This window comes from Staurois parvus, unplaced genomic scaffold (genome assembly GCF_062004578.1).
Source record: "Staurois parvus isolate SC_StPar_1 unplaced genomic scaffold, SC_StPar_1.0 ptg000634l, whole genome shotgun sequence".
Classification (NCBI taxonomy): domain Eukaryota; kingdom Metazoa; phylum Chordata; class Amphibia; order Anura; family Ranidae; genus Staurois; species Staurois parvus.
The window spans coordinates 5,359,603-5,378,785 of NW_028318430.1; the positions used below are offsets into that span (position 1 = coordinate 5,359,603).

A 19,183-nucleotide genomic window follows, 5' to 3' on the forward strand; every position below is an offset into this window, starting at 1 on the left:
CATGAAGAGAGGAGGGAAATGAAGATTGAACAGAGAGAAAACAATTCTGCATTATGTCAGTCTTTCTCGCATGTGATCTACATAGTAGCAGGCCTGAAAGGGTCTGAGCTTCACAAAGTTAGTTCTGCTGCATCACAGATAATCATGAAAGGTATGCAGGGTCACTAGACGAAGGTGAAAAGCTGCCAGCTTGTGCATCTGGGAAGAAATCTACTACAGGGAAATCAACCAATGTAACACTGACATTTTCTCTTACCAGTGATCAAGACGCATACAGAAACGAACTGGTCTAACTAAAATTATACCAGGCTTTAAATGCAAAGTGTCTGACTTCAGTATGTTTTCTTCCTCTAACCTGCTTTATGCTACCTTGAACACAGGAAAGGAAAAACTTGAAGGAAACAAAGTCTGATACGCCATACATGACAGCCAAAGTATATTAGTATTTGGGATGTTCATCATCTATAAGCATTAAAATCACCCAGTTTCTTTCAATTCTTCTGCCCCCAGTATCCCAATCCATCACTAACACTCATCAAAAATATGTATCGTGTTAATGCAGTTCATGAGCTTAATAAATGTCAATCTAGAACGTGATCAGAAAAACGTCCTCTGTAAAATCCATTTTTTCTTTACACTGCACTTATGATGGCCAACAAGCCTGAAAAGGCTGTATGCAGTTGGAAATAGGTGGCTCTATAATATTAGAATGTGTTGGAGCTGTAAACTGGTGCTTCTGGGTGCATTAAAGGCCCAGAGGCAGGCATAAAGGCATGATTTGCATGTTTCCACCAACTATTTGGTTCACTTCCATCACAAATCCAAATAATAGTAGGATTTCTGTACATACCATAAAAGTTCATGCCCTTTGCAAAGACATGGTTACTTTATCCTGAACTGTCCCACATTACAGGGACCAATAAGTGGTGTCACCTCACTTACATCACTAACCCCAAAAATAGGATGACAGTGTTTGTTGTTAAATGCTTTTCTTGGAGTCCACTGGCAGACACAAGAAGTCTTAAACCTTCAGCTTACAGGAAGAATGGACCCCAGCAAAAAAAAAAAAAAAAAAAAAAACCTGTATGCCAGCCTAATACCCAATGCCTGTCTGCCTCATTTCTTTTGCTAGTGCCCTAGGAGGATGGACATTTTTTCTTTTGTTCCACTGATTTAAAACTTAAGCTGGCCATACGCCAATTATAATTCAGCTGGGCCAGTGAGAACCATCCAGATTTTCATCAGTGTCTAGACTCTACATGTAACAGAAATCAATTGTTTAATCCACTTCTATTAACGGGACATATTGGAAAATGTTCCATCAATGAGTGCCTACAACCCCTGATTAGTGTATTCTGACAGCTGTGCATGTGTACTACCAGAATACCATGTCTCAGCGGGGGGGGGAGGCAATTTCTCCATTCACCTTGTTTGTAAGGCAGGAGGAATCTTTTTTTTTTTTTTCCCTAGATCAGTAATTTTTCCTTGCATAATGTTTTTGTTAACATTTTAAGAACATACAAAATGTGTACAATCTTCAACAAGTAAGACATAGCCATTACTTAAAAAGTGGGGATACACGAAGATTTCAGCGGCCAAAACATATCGGCCGAAAATAGCCCTATCGGTATTCTGCCGATAGGAAAATTTTAGCCAATGCAGGTGTTGATTGGGGGCTGTGTGTACTGCAGATGTGTGTGTGGGGGGGTGGGGGTAGCTGAGAAAGGCAGGAGAGAAGCAGTGTATATAGTGAGCTACCGTTAAATGTCACGGACAGTTTTTAAGTGTAACTACTGGCTTTTTTTTCCCTTTAGTATAGCTCCAAGAAGGAGTTGTCATTCTCCCCACCACTAAAAGAAACTAAGGGGTGGGGTCACCACGTAATCTCACTGGTGACCCCACCCCTTTATTTCCTTTAGCTGTGGGGAGAATGACAGCTCCTTCTCGGAGAGTTAGTGAAGGGCAAAAAAGCCTGGAAAATCTGCCTGATGCACGCCCCTTGATAGTGCAGACACACAAAGTATGCTGCCCATTAGTGTAGACAAAAAAAGAAAAGAACAGGAGGCGCCATATAAGTGCAATAATTGGATGCTGTATTTAATAATATAGGATTAAAAACACTCATAAAAGGCAAAAAAATGACAAGCTCATCTGTGTAGGGGTAGAAGGCCACTCCTCTGCATCCTGCAGGTACTGCCCGTCAATCACTTAGGGTGCCATAGGTGTAAAGCTGGAGAAGTGTGGAGCCGTGTGAGCTGGTCAAGAGACCCCCAGATGTCATATGGATGCAGCAGAGCCAGTCCAACGCCACCTGGACCAGGAAAAGTCTGCACCGGCAGAAGTGACATCACCAGAAGAGGCAGATGGCCAGATGTGGAACACAGTAGACACAAAGAACACAGGCTACATTCTTGGAGCCTCTAGCTCCTTCTACAGGCCTGGTCAGTGGGGACTATTCCTGGTCCAGGCAGCGTTGGACTGGCTCTGCTGCATTCCCCAAGACTTTTGTGAAAATGACCTATGTGGCCATCTGGCCAAATCCCCTCTGCCTGTGTTGGAATTTGAACTTGGTACTTTTGGCACTTCACAAGCTGCTATCATTGGCATCACTCTTTTTGCTCTGACACAAGGTAATTTTCCCTTTTACTGTCACCTCAGTTATATAAGAGTCTGAACTAATCACTATCATTCAAGGAACCCTTTTTGGTCCTACATAGGCGAAAGGTGGTAATGATGCCTATACCTTCTTTTCTCTGAATTTCAAGTCCCTGGTTCCTGTTATGTTGGGCCTGTTTGCAGTTATTTGCTGCGTTACCCACCATTCATTTGGACTGCTTTAAGCTTCTCGAAGGTATAATCCTGTGTCATTCAACGGGAGAATGAGAATTGAGGCACACAGGTCCCACTTCCTTAGACTTTATGATCATGCTTTTGGTAATGCTTTCCTTCAAAACTGAGGCACACTGGTAGTAGGAAGGGTTTTACCCTGGGTAGGCCTCAGTATTTTGCTTCACAAGGTTCCTGTAGGTAGAAGTGCAGGCCAAAGTTTAAGACTCCCCGTGTCCCTCAATGGACTCCAATTTTCCGGTAACTACATGAATCCTATAATTTCTTGGAATTGGTGGTAGAAGCGAGGCATGGCTTATTGGTCCCCTTAAATAAACACATCCAGGGAATATCTGATTGCCTCTCGGGGGATCAGGAAGGAATTTTTTTCCCCTGCAGGAGCAAATTAGATTGTGCTTTGCAGAGTATTTTTGCCTTTCTCTGGATCAACTGTGGGTGTAGGATTAGAACTTTTTTTTTTTTTTTATGGTTGAAGTGGATGGACTTTTGTCTTTTTTCAGACAGACTATGTATGTAACTATGCAACAAGGGAGGCACAAATGCACATACACCCCCCTTCCTGAACCGATACTCACCTTGACAGTGTTCTGTCATTTCTCCTGCCTTCATTGAAGCTGGCAACAATAACAAGTGCTTCTATGTAAGGGGAAACATGCAATCTCTTCCTGTGTGACAGTGCTTGAGTCTAACAGCCAATCTCCAGACCTGAACCTGTCACATGATCAAGGAAGGAACTTTTCTGCTTTTCTTAGGAGTATGACACTAGGGATTTTAGGGCTGGTGGCAATAAAAGCAGGAACGGAAATGGAGAGGCAAAGTGCGTATCATAGGATTGGGGAAGGGATGGGTTTACAAAGACACGAACATATTCCTCAATGGGTAAGGTGACAGTGTCTTCTTAGGCCCATTAAACTGTCAGATAAACTGCAAGAACAATAAGCACTAATTAGGAAAACAAGAAGGAATATAAAATAATTTACTTACCTAAAAATCTAAACATGTTCATGTGCAGAGGTGTCTTGGCTGCTGGATTTAATAGGAAGCAGTCTCGATTGGCTCCAGACTCATCCCGTCCATTAGGTGTCACAATAAGAAGAGGAGTGAGGCCATTCTGAAGTTCTTCACACATTTCTGCAATGGATTCACTGTAACCACCACCACAATCATCCACAGACTCACCTAGAAAAAAAAAAAGTAACTTATACACATTAGCCAGTTCTCGTTAACCACACTCCATTCTTTTCCACACTACCACTATTTCTAAGTAAACAGCACATACAGATATGTGCAGACTATGTACAGAAACTCAGCGAGCGCTTGAAAATCATACAGCAGCAAAATGCACTAAAAAGGAACCTGTAACCTTCAGAATAGCATAAGTAACATAGGAGTACAGCACTATAAAATCCTATACACAACTGATAAATGCATAAAGTGCCCAGTGCATGTGAATCAAGGAATTTATATGTGAAATAAAAAGATATATATAGAAAAACGGACTTGTGTGTAATTAAAAATGGTAAATATCAATAAACAATGAATGAATGTCCCATAAACAGTACAAATAGTCTTTAATTGTGGAATAATTCTTGTGCTTAGAAAAAGGAATTCTGTATTCCAGTACAAGTATAATTTATATAAGCAATGATTCGGTGAAGTGCGGAAGGTGGTAAAAATGCACACTCACCAGATGTGCATTTAAAATGCGCAATGTATAGTATATGATGAAATCTGCCAGAGGTCCCCTTTAAGGTGGAATGGATGTACAGCCTGGTAAGGATATCACTCCTCTGGATACTGGGGCTGCTTATGGCCTGATGTGCTCGTCTTCCTTTCTGTGTCACAGGTCTGGTTTTCTCCTCCTCCAACTGAGTCCTGCTGCTAGGAGGGCACAGGTCAGGTGCTGGGGACTCTGCTGTCTTCCTGTCCTCCACATAGACAGACCTGAAGAAGAGGCGCAGTGCTGCAGTGTTCACTGTAAGAATTCCAGGTGACATCAGGCCATAAGCAGCCCCAGTATCAAGAGGAGAGATATCCTTACCAGGCTGTACATCCATTCCACCTTAAGGGGGAACCTCTAGCAGATTTCATCATATACGATGCATTGCGCATTTTAAATGCGCATCTGGTGAGTGTGCATTTTTACTCCCTTCCGCACTTCACCGAATCATTGTTTATGTGAATTATACTTGTATCAGAATACAGAATTCCTTGTTTTAAGCACAAGATATGTACAGACTGCACAGAAGAATGCCTTTGCAGCTTTCCAAACAAAATAAGATGTTGCATTACAATAAATGCATAATTTTGTGGACAAAAAAATTCCTCACAAATATATTTTGAATGTTTGTTACACAAACACATACTGCATATCCCCAGATAATTTGCAGCACATGAACTATAATAAAACATTTCAGCTACTGTATATGCTAAATAATTACTAGTAATACAATATCCAAACATTACCAACAAATTTGACCTTCCAGACGCGATGAGGTAGCAGAAGGCTGTCAGGACTAAAGGAAGTCATTTTTGCACACATCTGGCCAAAGACAGATTTGGTACCATCTGGTCCTGCCAAACCTCCTTTACTCCTTGAGCGTTTGACCTAGGAAAACAAAAGTAAAGAACACTTACAAGATCAGCCAGTTGTCAAAAAAGATACGACTCTAAATCCATTTAACACATAAAGGAACCAAGCAAGCTCAAAGTAGAGCCATCAATTATTATTATGGTGCCTGTTTTTTGTTTTGGGGTCCATTCACGCATGTAGGTTCAGGAGTTGTAGCGCATTTGCAGCAAGGCAGCTCATCCATTTTGAATGTACCCTTACAGCACCAAAACAAAAAAAAAAAAAAAAAAAAAAAAAAAAAACACATTTGCAATATTTTACCCTACACAGTGCACTACAATGCACATCTGCATGCTGTAGTGCAGGTGTACTCTTTTTTTAATATTTTGGTGCATATGCCTGTGCAGTACTGCAACATACAAATGTATTTGAATGCAGCCTTAAAGGGTAAGTCCACCTTTGGGAACATGTTACATGTTCCATCCGTTTTTAGGATGGAACATGCTCCCAATGCTGCAGCAGCTGCCCGATTTCCCATACAAGTTATGGAGATATAAAAGCACCCTCTATAAAATATAAGCAAATAATAAGGGTCTGCTGCAGAAGCATATGTTCAATGACTTTCCATCACTTAAAACCTTGTACATGAATGTGACAAAGCCCAGTGCCCTGAATCTGAGAGCCATTGTTGCCTTCCACTGTGCAGGAATACCAGGCTTTACCCAACAAAATTGTCTGATGGTGGCACCATTGATAACCCAAGTTATTGTGCACCTACCTCCACTGAAAAAACCTAAGCAGTAGGATGTTCACCTAATGAAAACATACAGCTGTGCTCAAAAGTTTGCATACCTTGGCAGAAATCTTGAAATTTTGGCATAAATATCAAAAATATGATTGATCATGCCAAAAAACTGTCTTTTATTCAAGGATAGTGATTATATGAAGCCATTTCACATAGTTTTTGTGGCTCCTCTTTAAATCATATTGATAACAGAAATCCCCCAAATGGCCCTTATGAAAAGTTTACAAATCCTGGCCTTGGTACAAACACAAAGTGACACACACACACACACAGGTTAAAATACCAATTAAAAGGTTAATTTCCCAAATCTGACTTTTTAAATTGCAATTAGTGTCTGTGTATAAATAGTCAGTTTGTTAACTCTTACATGGATGCACTGAGCAATGGGAATCAGAAAAAAAACAAAACAAACTGTCAACAGACCTGCGTAACAAGGTAACGGATCCTTATAAAGATGGAAAAAGTTATAAAAAGATGTCCAAAGCCTTGAATATGCCAGTCAATACTGTTCAATCACTAATTAAGAAATGGAAAATTCAGGGATCCAAGTACAGGTAACCAAGAAAGACTGCAGCCAAACCTTCCAGAATTATTCGGGATACAGGGGTGTGGAAATTCTTGAAAAAACTATTTGTCCAGGGACTAAATCGGGGCCCCAATCTACTTGTCCCTCATGACAATCTGCTTGTCCTGATAATTTTTTTTTTTTTTTTTTTAACCAAAACCGTATTTAAATCGCAGGTGATTTTAGGAACGTTGGGTGGGCTTTTAAAAACAAGAGAGGCTTTATCGCAACCTAAACATGTAATATTTTTACTATTGCGTTGTTTATGCCCCCCGCCTCTCTCCTGCACCGCACCCGGGGACTAGCAGGAAGGGGAGAGACCTTGCAGTGTGATGAACAACGATTGGCTGCTCATCAGGAAAGGGTGGGGCAGGGCTTATACTTTATCCCTTTCACTGCCAGAGCCATTTTTGAGTTTTTTGCACACGTTTAAAAAATAATTTTAGGCCTGAAGATTACAAAAAACTCCCAAACATGATATATTTTCTGAAAGCAGAGACCCTAGAAAATAAAAAAAACAGTGATAGTTCCAATTTTTTTATGTCCCATGATTTTACCGCAAAATTGTAGTAAGAATTACAAGTAAGTTAGTTTTAGGGCACAAAAAAGCAATACATTACCCAATTTTTTTGTAAAATATAAAATATGAGGTTGCAGCGAGTAAATATAAATCCAATAGTAAAACCTTAAATTTGTGCGCATTCGTGAAATGGCGACAAACTTCAGCACCCTATAATTTCTATAGTTCGACACTTTTAAAGCTCCTTATTAGGTCACCAGTATAGTGTACGTAGGAAGTCTAGTGCTATAATTATCGCTCTCATTCTGGCACGCGTGGCGATATGTAACATGTGTATCGCAATCGACGGTTGCATGCGTAGGCGCCCCAGCGTGTGCTTTTACGTTTGTAAGTGTGTACATGTGGAGCCCTCAATATTTTTTTTGGGGGGGGAAGGGGGGAGGGGGATGTGCTTGGGTGTACCTTTCATTTTTTACAATAAAAAAAAAATTTTTGTTTTCACATCACATGGGGGACAAGTGGTGACAGATTCTCTTTGAGACATCAAAGGTCTAAAAAATTGTGCATGTCTCCCCTCTCCTCCACTGAATGTAATGTGGTGCACATCTGCACCATATTGCATTCATTCCTGGGGATTTCATTAATATCTCAACGGGACCCGGAAGTGACATCGTAACGTCAATTCCGGGTCAACACAAGAAGGGGAGGGGAGCGGACTTGTCCCCCACTCCCTCCGATGGCGATTTAGGCCCACAGATGGGCAAGCGAAGCCTAGGAAACCTCACGTTCGGGGCATGGAGAGGCTGGCACTATGTGAAAGCAATCGGCGGCAGTGCTGCTGCCAATTGCTTCACCGGACAGGTGAGCCCACTGCCTGCAGCAGGGCTAAAAGAGGAAAAAAAACTACCTGCCCGGCGCACGTAACTACATGTCCTGGGCGTCGGGCGATAGGTATCAAACATCCCTGGGGATACAAATAAAACCCTACAGGTAACCTCAGGCAATTAATTTGGAACACGTCTCCAAATGCACCTTTTATCGGGGGGATGGCGGGGGGAGTATAGTGGTACAGATGTGCCTAAAGTCATCAAGGTAACTGACAACTATCAACAAACAGTAGATGTATTATCACCTAGCAGTTAGACCAAAACTTGTTATGAAGTCTATACTGATACAAAAATACAGAACTGCAACATATCAAAGGCATTCCCCAAGATTACCATACCAGTACACAACCTGCAACATGTGAAAAATATAATTATACCCCTGTTAAAAAGCATATGCTGTAGTGCAAGGACAGACGCTACACAAATGCATTAAAAATAAACTACTACACGCTCTACACATGAAGTCATGGAAGAAGTAGAACATTGAGGTACAGAACAGACACCACCCAACTGACATGAAAATGAACTTAGGGTTGTAAATATAAATGTTCTGCAACACTCCACACGAAGTGAAGCAAATACAAGACATTCAATAAAATGCCCTACACCTCTGGAGTAACTGACTTTCTACCCATGTACAAAGGGAGCTATGGCAAGGTATAACACCGTGGTTGAAATAGATACCACAAGAGCTAAAAAAGGTTTAGTGTTAATAGTTACATCATTACATTAGTGCTGTAGAGCAAGCATAGGGCTAGAAACTGTAGTCTAGGATGGATAACACAAAAAGTGCACAAGGACCATACAAGCCCGGTAAAGGTCCTAGTGTTAAAATCACTAACTGGCTGCGCCACTCTGAAAAACAAAAGTTGCCATGCCGTACACAAGAGACACATGCAAGACAAATAACTCTAAAATCAAAATCTAAAAAGTCAGCAAAAACCAGACTGTCCCAACAAACAATCACCTGCCATTTTATTATGTACACTTTGCTAGTGCCAAGAAACTACCTCCCACATCATTACACCACCACCACCACCAGCCTGAACTATTGATACAAGTCAGGATGGATCCAGGCTTTCATGTTGTTTATGCCAAATTCTGACCCTACCATCTGAATGTCACAGCAACCAGTCTACCCATCTCTTCTGATCTCTGACATCAACAAGGCATTTTTGTGCACACAACTGCCACTCACTGGATATTCAGTCTTTTTTTTTTTACCATTCTCTGTAAACCCTAAAGATGGCTCATCCCAGTAGATCAGCAGTTTTTTAAATACCCCTTTCTTCCCCATTCTGATGTTCGATTTGAACGTCAGAAGTCATCTTCACCATGCCTAGAGTTGCTGCCATCTGATTAGCTGATTAGAAATTTGTTTTACCAAGTAGTTGAACAGGTGTAACTAATAAAGTGGCTGGTGAGTGTACAATCATCTTAGATAAAGCACAGCAATACCCCAAATATGTGCCCACTAAAAAAAATAAACATTTTCCATTTCCAATTTTTGAAAGCCAAAAACATAAAAGCACTTCAGAAACAGACACAATACAGAAACATACCTGTATCCGGTTTAATTCAACCACTGGACCATGCTGGCGGTCTCGTACCATTGTTGCCTGAACAACTTTCCGGAATGCAGCCTCCTAGCAAATTAAGATTTCAAAGTCAAGCTAAATTCATAGATGACTGACCCTTTAATGTGTGCTTTTCATTAGCTTTTTTTACCATGCCAAGCTTCTAGACTGCGACATTATGATCTATGTGCATGTTATTATCATTGGCATACTTTACATAAGCGTGGGACTATTAGTTCTGTGATATCTTTTATTCCCTTCTGGATTATACTTCTTTGCTATATAACAGATAAGCTTTGTAAGTTTAGTAATTTAACCTTAAAATGAGCTACGTTGCTTTTTCAATAAAGTTAAGTGGAAAAAAAGTATGAACGATAGGAATTTAACTAATACATGGTTTATGTAACATTGCTTCATAAGAATTTACTTTTGATTACAGCAGGAATTCCTCTGGCTGGAATATATTAAAAGCTATTATGATTATCAGTGATCCATTAAGTAGTACCACATCAAAGAGGCTCTTTCACAGACTTATAATTTTACTTCAGGAGTAGTTAAAATCCTAATAAATGTCACATTTTTAACTAAGCAAATGTTCCAAAAAGCCGAACAAAAACCATCCAAATTTTAAATGTACCCAAATGTGCACCTGCCTGCAGAAAATATCAAGTAATCTTTTACTGCATTTTACCCTACTTTCCTGCAGAGCCCCAGGGACACTGCTCCTATGCAACCAACTTGGATGTTTTTTAAAAATGCTCTTCATAATTTCCTAAATGTGTAATTCAGTTTGCCGCTTTCTTCATATTTACTTTGAATCTTCCCTCAAATTCAGAGTAATTATACTCAAACATTACATCTTCTGCAAAACCTTCTAGGCTCTACAGTTCCCCAAACTCCAACCTATTATTAAGACATGCCACTTTGTAAATTTGGCTTCTTTGTGCTGAAAAGTCTGCACTTGTTCCACAGGCTCACTGACAAACACTGGCTTTTCTCCCCTCTCAGGATTACTTGGATGGACCGCTGTCTTTATTCAACCTTACAACACCATGTAACTACCTCCTAATGGATCCAGTTAGATAACTCTACTGTACTCTATAGCAAACTCCTTGAACATCACAACTCAATAATTACATTAGTATAACTTGGCAAACTCAGATGGTCATAGATGTCACTTAGACTAATTTAAGTTAAAGCACACCCATGTTTTTTCCCATGCGGCAACCAACAAGTTTGCTTTAAAAGCAGTCCCATCAACTGCAGTAAGCAAAGAGGAATATGGGGTACTTCAGGTACTATCGTCCTTTCCCCCAATTGGCAGCACTGGGTGCTTGGCTACTCTGACACCCAGCCCTATACCATGGAGGAAGGGAAAGAGGCCTAAACTTATGCAGGCTCAGTTATTATTTGGAAGTTGCACAGGGTTTAATCTCTTTGTTCCCACCATCTAAGCAGAGCGGCAGAAGAAAAAAAGGAACACAAGTATGTGACGCTGATGGAACCCCAAGTTCCCCTGCATAGGCTAAGAACATACTCACTTTAAGTACTCATCTCCCTCGACGCCCACTAAAAAATGTGTCTAATAGTTTTTGCTTCTCCACTCTTAGTGTCTAGCCTCTGTTCCCCTTCATTCTCATAAAAGACAGCTCTAATGTAAAGAGCTTGTCTAATTTGTGTGATGGGTAGCTTTAAGCTGCTTCTAACGGAGAGGAGCGGATAGGGTATTAATCGAATGCTATGTATACGAATGTATTATCACTTGTACCTTTCCATGATGATTTTATGCACCATTTAGGTGTGTTTTATTTATTTTGTGTGACACATTGTTTTGTTTATATGCGGATTGTGATTTATACCTTCAGTGCATTATTTTGGGGGGGTGTTGTAGCACTTTTGTGTACAGTCCCATTTTTGGACTCCTGGTCATACGGTTCATTTTGTCTTCCACATCACTTTTAGATCCAATTTAGGATCTTTTTGGGTACTATTGATTTGTTTGGTCCCATTTGGACCCTGTCTTGACACTTTTATTTATTGTATTGGCACATGGTTGTGTGAGTGTTGTTGACACCTGTCATTATTATCACTTTTCATGATTGATTTATATATATATTTTTTCCACATAATGTTTTTTTATTATATGTTTTATTCACTTATCTGGGGTTTCACATGGTATTAGCACCACATCATTTTTTTGTATTATTCACTTATGGATCATTAGGTATATGATTGGATGTTGGCAGCTGTACCTCCTTTCTTAATATTGTAGGGACTTCGTTAGGAGCGCAGGAGGTTCTTTACTCTTTTTTTAGCTTTAAACTGTTTCTAAAGGAGAGGAGTAGATAGGATATTATTCAAATGCTATGTATACGAATGCATTATCACTTGTACCTTTCCATGATGATTTTATTTTGATTGTATGTCAATACTTTCCTAATAAAGCTTTTTTTGTGGAATAAAAAACAGCTCTAATAGACTGGTACATAGTTTAAAAGTTATTTTCAGGTTTGCATTCAAAAGAGCTTTTATGCAGCAATGACACAATGATCTCAAAAAATATTGATCAGTAATTAAATCAGCACTGCATATATGTATAATGTGCTCAACATTGTTATCTATTTTGGCATACTTGTCAGTTTGCAGCTTGCAATCTTAGTCATATTGTACACAAAGTAAAAGGAACATTGATCTTTAAATGATCTGAAAGATGGGTACATGTAAATATATGTAAAAAGAAATACTTTATTCTATTATATACTGTACACATAACCTTCATATTCAATTAAAAAAAAAATGTGTTGAATTAAAGAAAACATTTTTTAAGACACAGAGCCTTGAGCACAGGTTTGTATTTGTATCACAAAGCTCTCTCGGTTTCAGGGGTCATCGGGTACTCCAAAAAAAACATGGTGCGTTTACCAAATATTAATACCCACAGCTGTGTTTTAAAACACTTCTTCTCAGAAAGATAACCTACAACCTCCCGATCCAAGCACGAGTTTCCAAGACCTGTCCCAAAACTTTGCCTAAAGCAAAGTCATTCCTAAACTGAATAATATGCGGTCACTATATATATAAAAATCATCATAATACATTTTTAATGTATTCTGCCTATAAATTTTCCAAACTCTAGACCAGAGAAAATAAAACCGTTAGTAAGGATGACAGGTTAGAATTTATCTCAGCTAGTAAATTGTCTCCTCTAATTCAAGTTCCTCCCCAGGACCCCGAAAGCAAAATATCCTCCCATCCTCATCTGCACAAATGCGAAAGAGGTTTGGCATTTACAAACAACTTTTTCCATGTCTTCTGGACATCCAAATCCAAATCTACTGGAATTTTTGATTGCCAAGTTTCTGACAGACTTACCACCTACAGTATCCCAGTACAAACTGCACCTCAAATATGTCTAGAGTGCCTGGCAGAACCTCCAACTCCCTCTACTGCTACCTGCACCTGTTCTATTATGCTCGTAAAGGCATATTTCTCCAGTGGAATGACTCTAAACCTCCCCCTCAGTGGACTCCTGGAGGAAGCTTGTAAATAGTATGGTGCCTTTATAGAAAGCCACAAAGTAGGGGTATGATCAAGAAATTAAAAAAAAATTTGAAATTAGTGACAGAATGATTCTCGTTCTACCTGAGCACATTTATGTGTATTCTCTTACTTTCACATTGCCATTAGTCTGCCTGCACCCTGGTCTCATGCAAATATGTTCTAGTCTAGTCTATACTTCATTTATTTATTCTTAAATTAGGGTCCACTACTTTCTAATTAATATTCTCCCCCTCTCCTCACCCCAACCTGAACTCCTAGTGACCCACCTACTTTTAACACCCCCACTCTCTTATTCGACTTCCTTTATAGCCCCATTTGGTATATCATTGGTATTGGTCCCATCCTATGGTGCAACTGTAGAGTTACATATTTTATGGTATATTTGTACCTTTCCTTGCGATATAAGAATTCCACGGAGAGTGTCAAACCCAACAGAAGGACCATGGCCAGTCTCTTCCAGTCGCCCTTCCAAATCAAACATAGGGATGCATGGGCAAAACAATTCAGAGATGTGATGGAGTAACAGCAATCTATTTCTCAGACCAATAATTGCAATCTCTTGAAGATGGTTATATTCCATTGGAACCTGTAAAAGGAAAATGCTTTTTCAACACATTGTTACAGTTAAAAAAACAACAACAAAAAAAAAAACGTCAAATGTATGATAAAGGACAATACCAGTTCAAATAGAAACTCTTAGTCAAAATGAAAAAAAACAAACAAAAGTGTTGGCTTCTTATCATTTAAATTTTTTCCCTACAGGTGTATGCCATAATATACTGCTGCACCAGGTCTAAGACTATAATTAGGTCTATTTGGCTCCTACATTGCACCTATCTAGAAACGTCTGAAACCTATAAGCTGCCTTGACATTCCAATTCTACTTACCTAAAAACATGCCACTACTACAGCTGAATATTGCAAATTTACATAGGATTCTGTGATGTATCAATGTGTGACAACACCCAATGCAGGCATTCCTACTGCCAGACTGATCTGAAATTTTAGCGGGAATCTGTCTGCTGCATGGTTATTATAGAGAAGGATTTTATAAAATATGTATGGGAGAATATGTGTGGACAATTTAGGACTGCAAAGCACCCATGCCGATTATGCCCTTCTTGGGTTGTGTAGAATTTTCTGAGACACATATAATACTTCTTTAGTGTCTATAGGCAATTTTGCAAATGAAAGAGCCAGTGAGATAAAAAATAAAGTGTGATTTTATTTTATCACACAATGGCTTAAAATAACAATGAAATGCGAATCATGAACAGTTCAGAAATATCAAAGCCGAAGTTTAAAGATGTGTCACCCTTATGTTCATTGTCTCATGCTTCTTCCATGTTCTGTTCGTCCTTCAGAGTCTTTCCGGAAGTGGACGTTAGTGACTATTTCTTGTCTTACAGCATGCACCTGTTCCAGCTTCTCAGGTGTGTGTGTGTCCCTGCATCTCCTAAGATGCCTTTTTATGATGCAAGTAAGCGTCATAATTTGTGATCTTAGAACCTTGTATGGCAATCAATACTGCTTAGCAGAGCAATTCATTGAAGGGAGGGGACGTTACATATATGGTCTTTTGATTGACAGGCCCATATGTAGTGACCATAATGAGCTGGTGATGTTACATCAGCTTGCTCATTTGAGCAGTCACTGATTAAATAATATAAATTAAATACATCTCAATAATGTTGTATAACCAGAAATCTACGTATGTAACAATATTACCAACTTATAAACCAAACTAAATACACACAGATACTATTAGAATACGTTATGTACCGTATTTGCCGGCGTATAAGACGACTTTTTGACCCTTGAAAATCTTCTCAAAAGTCGGGGGTCGTCTTATACGCCGGTAAACATGTTTAGGGGGGCTGCGGCATTAAGTACAGGGGTTTGCAGGGGCTGATGTCTCTTACCTGGATCCAGTCCCACGACGATCCGGTCCAGGAAGCGCGGCGTCTCCTTCAGTTCGGCCACTGGATGTTCGTGCAGCTGCTCGGCTCCGCCTCCTCACCGGTGATTGGCCGCCAGAACTGTAGCTCAGGAAAGGCACACAGGCGGCCAATCACCGGCGAGGGGGCGGAGCCGAGCGGCCCCGCGAAAATTGAGTGCCGGAGCAGCAGGTAAGTGTTCTGTGTAGAGGTGCTGCTGCAACCACATATGCTGGCTGCAGCAGCACCATACGAGAACAGGGTCAGCAAGTCTCAGTGGGAGGAATAGTGCCCCATCATTGGTGTCACTGATACCAATGATGGGGCACTATTCCTCCCACTGACACCAACGATGGGGCACTATTCCTCCCCCCCACTGACACCAATGATGGGGCACTATTCCCCCCCCACTGACACCAACGATGGGGCACTATTCCACCCCCCACTGACACCAATGATGGGGCACTATTCCACCCCCCACTGACACCAATGATGGGGCACTATTCCACCCCCCACTGACACCAATGATGGGGCACTATTCCACCCCTCACTGACACCAATGATGGGACACCATTCCTCCCACTGACATCAATGATGGGGCACTATTCCTCCCACTGACACCAATGATGGGGCACTATTCCTGCCACTGATACCAATGATGGGGCACCATTCCTGCCACTGATACCAATGATGGGGCACCTATTCCCCCCACTGATACCAATGATGGGGCACTATTCCTCCCACTGATACCAATGATGGGGCACTATTCCTGCCACTGATACCAATGATGGGGCACTATTCCTCCCACTGACACCAATGATGGGGCACTATTCCTCCACTGATACTAATGATAGGGCACTATTCCTGCCACTAATGCCAATGATGGGGCACTATTCCTGCCACTAATACCAATGATGGGGCACTATTCCTCCCACTGACATCAATGATGGGGCACTATTCCTCCCACTGGTGTGCATTGGAAGAGGGGTAGTCTTATATGGCGAGTATAGCCCAAACACTACATTTTAGCAGGAAAAGTAGGGGGGTCGTCTTATACGCCCAGTCGTCTTATACGCCGGCAAATACGGTAATACTTTTTTGGTTACTCCATGACATTCTACACTAGAGTCTTCTAACCAGCTATGCCCTATTATAGAATACTTAGCTCTCAGCTGGTTAGTTCAGCTCTCCTGTCTCAGCTTAAATGAAGAAATTAACACTATCACTGGCTCAAGGAGGCCATTCACATATTTTAATATTAATTATGATTAATCATAAAAACCAAATATTTTGCAAGCTTGCCATCAATATAATATAAGTGCCAAATTATGAATTTGATATATTAATATTTATCAAGTTGCACCAATTAATGTGTGAGTAAAGCTCCAGCAACAACAGGTTGAGGTCAACTAAGTATTATTAACGGTCTTCGAGGAAGAAATACAAGAAACGCATCTACATTAGAACATGGGTGAACCGTTTAAAAAAAATTTCATTTTGCATATTTACAACACTTTTTGAGATCATATAGGTATATTTGGTAAATTTATGATCCAAAAATGGGAAGGGCCAATAAAATATATTTTGCAGAAAAAGCCATCCTAAAAAAATGCAACAGAAAACCATAAAGAAAAGGTTGAGGATTAATTTGCACAAAACACCAATGCTTTATATACTGTTATATGCAAACTCTAATTACCTGTGTGGGAAGCTTGCCGGCATTAGCAGGTTTACTGGTGGACCAGGCCAGTGTGTGAGCAGAGCCACAAGCTACTCTATTTATTTTTTTGCCCTGAAGGGCAGCCACAAGGCGAGGTCGCTGAATTGCATTTGTTGTTCCATCACCTAGCTGTCCTTCATCATTATCTCCCCATGTATACACTTCGCCTACACAAAACAGAAACAAATATGGTTTTAATATACGTAATCATTGTTGCAATAAATATCACTCCTCAATATGACTTTTTATATACATATCATTATAAATTATTTAAAGTGATTCTAAAAAGGTAAACTTTTTATTTTTTAAACATAACAAACATGTCATAACTACCTGCTTTGTGCAATGATTTTGCACAGAGAAGCCATGGACATCCACTTCTTGGGTCCCCCACCAGCACTTCTGGACCCTCCTTCCTGCTAAGCGCCCCCATAGAAAGCTGCTTGCTATGGGGTCAATAGTGCATGCTCCCTTCCAAGCCGTCCAAGTCCATTGACACACAAAACATGGCTCAACGCCACCACCTCCGCACTGGCTATGACTGACAGTAGCAGGAGCCAATGGCTCCAACTGCTGTCTCTGAGCCAATGCAAAGAGAGAGAGAGCGGGAGAACCTCTGCTCTTGTGCACATTGCTCGATCAAGAGCAGGATAAAATGAATTAAGGTAAAAAAAACCAAAGATCTTTCTGCCTTTAAAACCACTTTAACGTTAAAAAAAAAATGCAAAAGTGAAAGGGTGTCATCACTGTGCTTACCAGGCCCAAAGGTCAAAAGTCCTAATGATGAATTTGTTTGGCCATCAAGTTGTCTCTTGAAATGGCTTCAAGCTGTTTACATTTAAAGTCAGCCATGGTCAGAATCGATCTGATACCTAACATTTTGTAGCCGCTGAGGAAAACACTACAACTGGGAAGGTGAAAGAGTTGATGATTAACCAATAGTGCAACATAATCGACAGTTGCTAACACAAATATAGTGAGTAACTCATTAGTGCGATACTCACTAGATGCAGCCGGCATTCATACCTTCAGCTGGTAAAATTATTAATTGGTTAAAGCTTCTTTAAAGGCCAACTACACCTTTAAGATCATGTTACATCCATATTTAAGCTTTGTTCACACCATGAGGTGCGGCTGAGCATGCACACCTTTTTGCACATTTTCATGTGTCATGTTTTAGGGCAGCCCATTAATTTAAAGGGCTGCCCTACTAGCATGAAAAATGCATAAAAAGTGCAGGCATGATTTTTAAAATATGGTGCACTAGATGTGTGGAGATGCCATTAAGAATTAAAGGCACCTGTGCACATCTGCAGAAAGCAGTGCCTTTTTGTGTGGAGCAGGAAACTACATGGCTTTGTGTGCATTCCCGCACCAGATCAGGTATGAACAAGTCCTTAGAGTGGAACACGGTGCCAAGTGGACTCTGCTCAGTGCCAAAAGTTTACAAGAGATACTGTAATTAGTATGCTGTACTCACTGTTATAAATGTAACCAGTCACTTTACCCCCCTACCCTTCCAGGGTCCTTCTGGTTTGGACTCCTACTCCTCCATCCCGTGTACATGAGGTTTTTATTAGGTTGGAAATGCCAAGTACCGAAAAAAAAGAAAATATAATATATTGAACCTAAAGCACCACTGTCGCTTTTCCAAAACAGCTGCAAACATGAATCCTGTGCCGTTTTCTTTTTTTTCTTTTTTTCTTTTTTTTTTTTAAAAAGGTCTCTTGTGGTGAGAGATCCCCATCAGAATCTCTATTATTCTAATACTGACTGCATTACAGCACTAAATATTAGCATTTGGCTGATGGACACTACATAATTAAGAGAACAGAGTATATAAAACTGGTTTAAAAAAAAAAAAGTGGAAGCAAACTGATGCAGGTAATTCCCACTTCTGGAGTCTTACGGACATAAAAAGCAAAACTGTGTATCAGTACATATAGGCGAATAACGAGCACACAGCATATGATGCCTCTCACAGCGTCTACTGCAATAAGCATTGTGACTGCAATAATGGAGAGTTACACTCATAGTATGCATTTTACTAAAACATTTTTTAAAGAACATCTGCTTAGGACAGATGGACCTTTAAGACAATATTGAAGCTGTAAATGGACTGTGTAAATTACTAAAGCTATAACGTACGGGTTTAAATACCTTGTCACCATCCCTTAAATTGATGAGAAGGT

The 19,183-nt window shown here is 40.2% G+C and overlaps 1 protein-coding gene across 11 annotated transcripts in view; it reads right to left on the reverse strand.

Moving 5' to 3' along the window:
* The window catches only part of HERC2 (HECT and RLD domain containing E3 ubiquitin protein ligase 2), a 233,271-nt gene that overhangs the window by 11,932 nt on the left and 202,156 nt on the right, over positions 1–19,183 (reverse strand). For all 11 annotated transcript variants that reach the window (XM_089693500.1, XM_089693499.1, XM_089693498.1 and 8 more), the window contains 5 exons: positions 16,971–17,158; positions 13,723–13,920; positions 9,759–9,842; positions 5,314–5,455; positions 3,832–4,026 (listed from right to left, as the gene is read on the reverse strand). In XM_089693500.1, the coding sequence (XP_089549626.1) occupies positions 3,832–4,026; positions 5,314–5,455; positions 9,759–9,842; positions 13,723–13,920; positions 16,971–17,158 (807 nt within the window). The remainder of the gene's footprint in view (positions 1–3,831; positions 4,027–5,313; positions 5,456–9,758; positions 9,843–13,722; positions 13,921–16,970; positions 17,159–19,183) is intronic.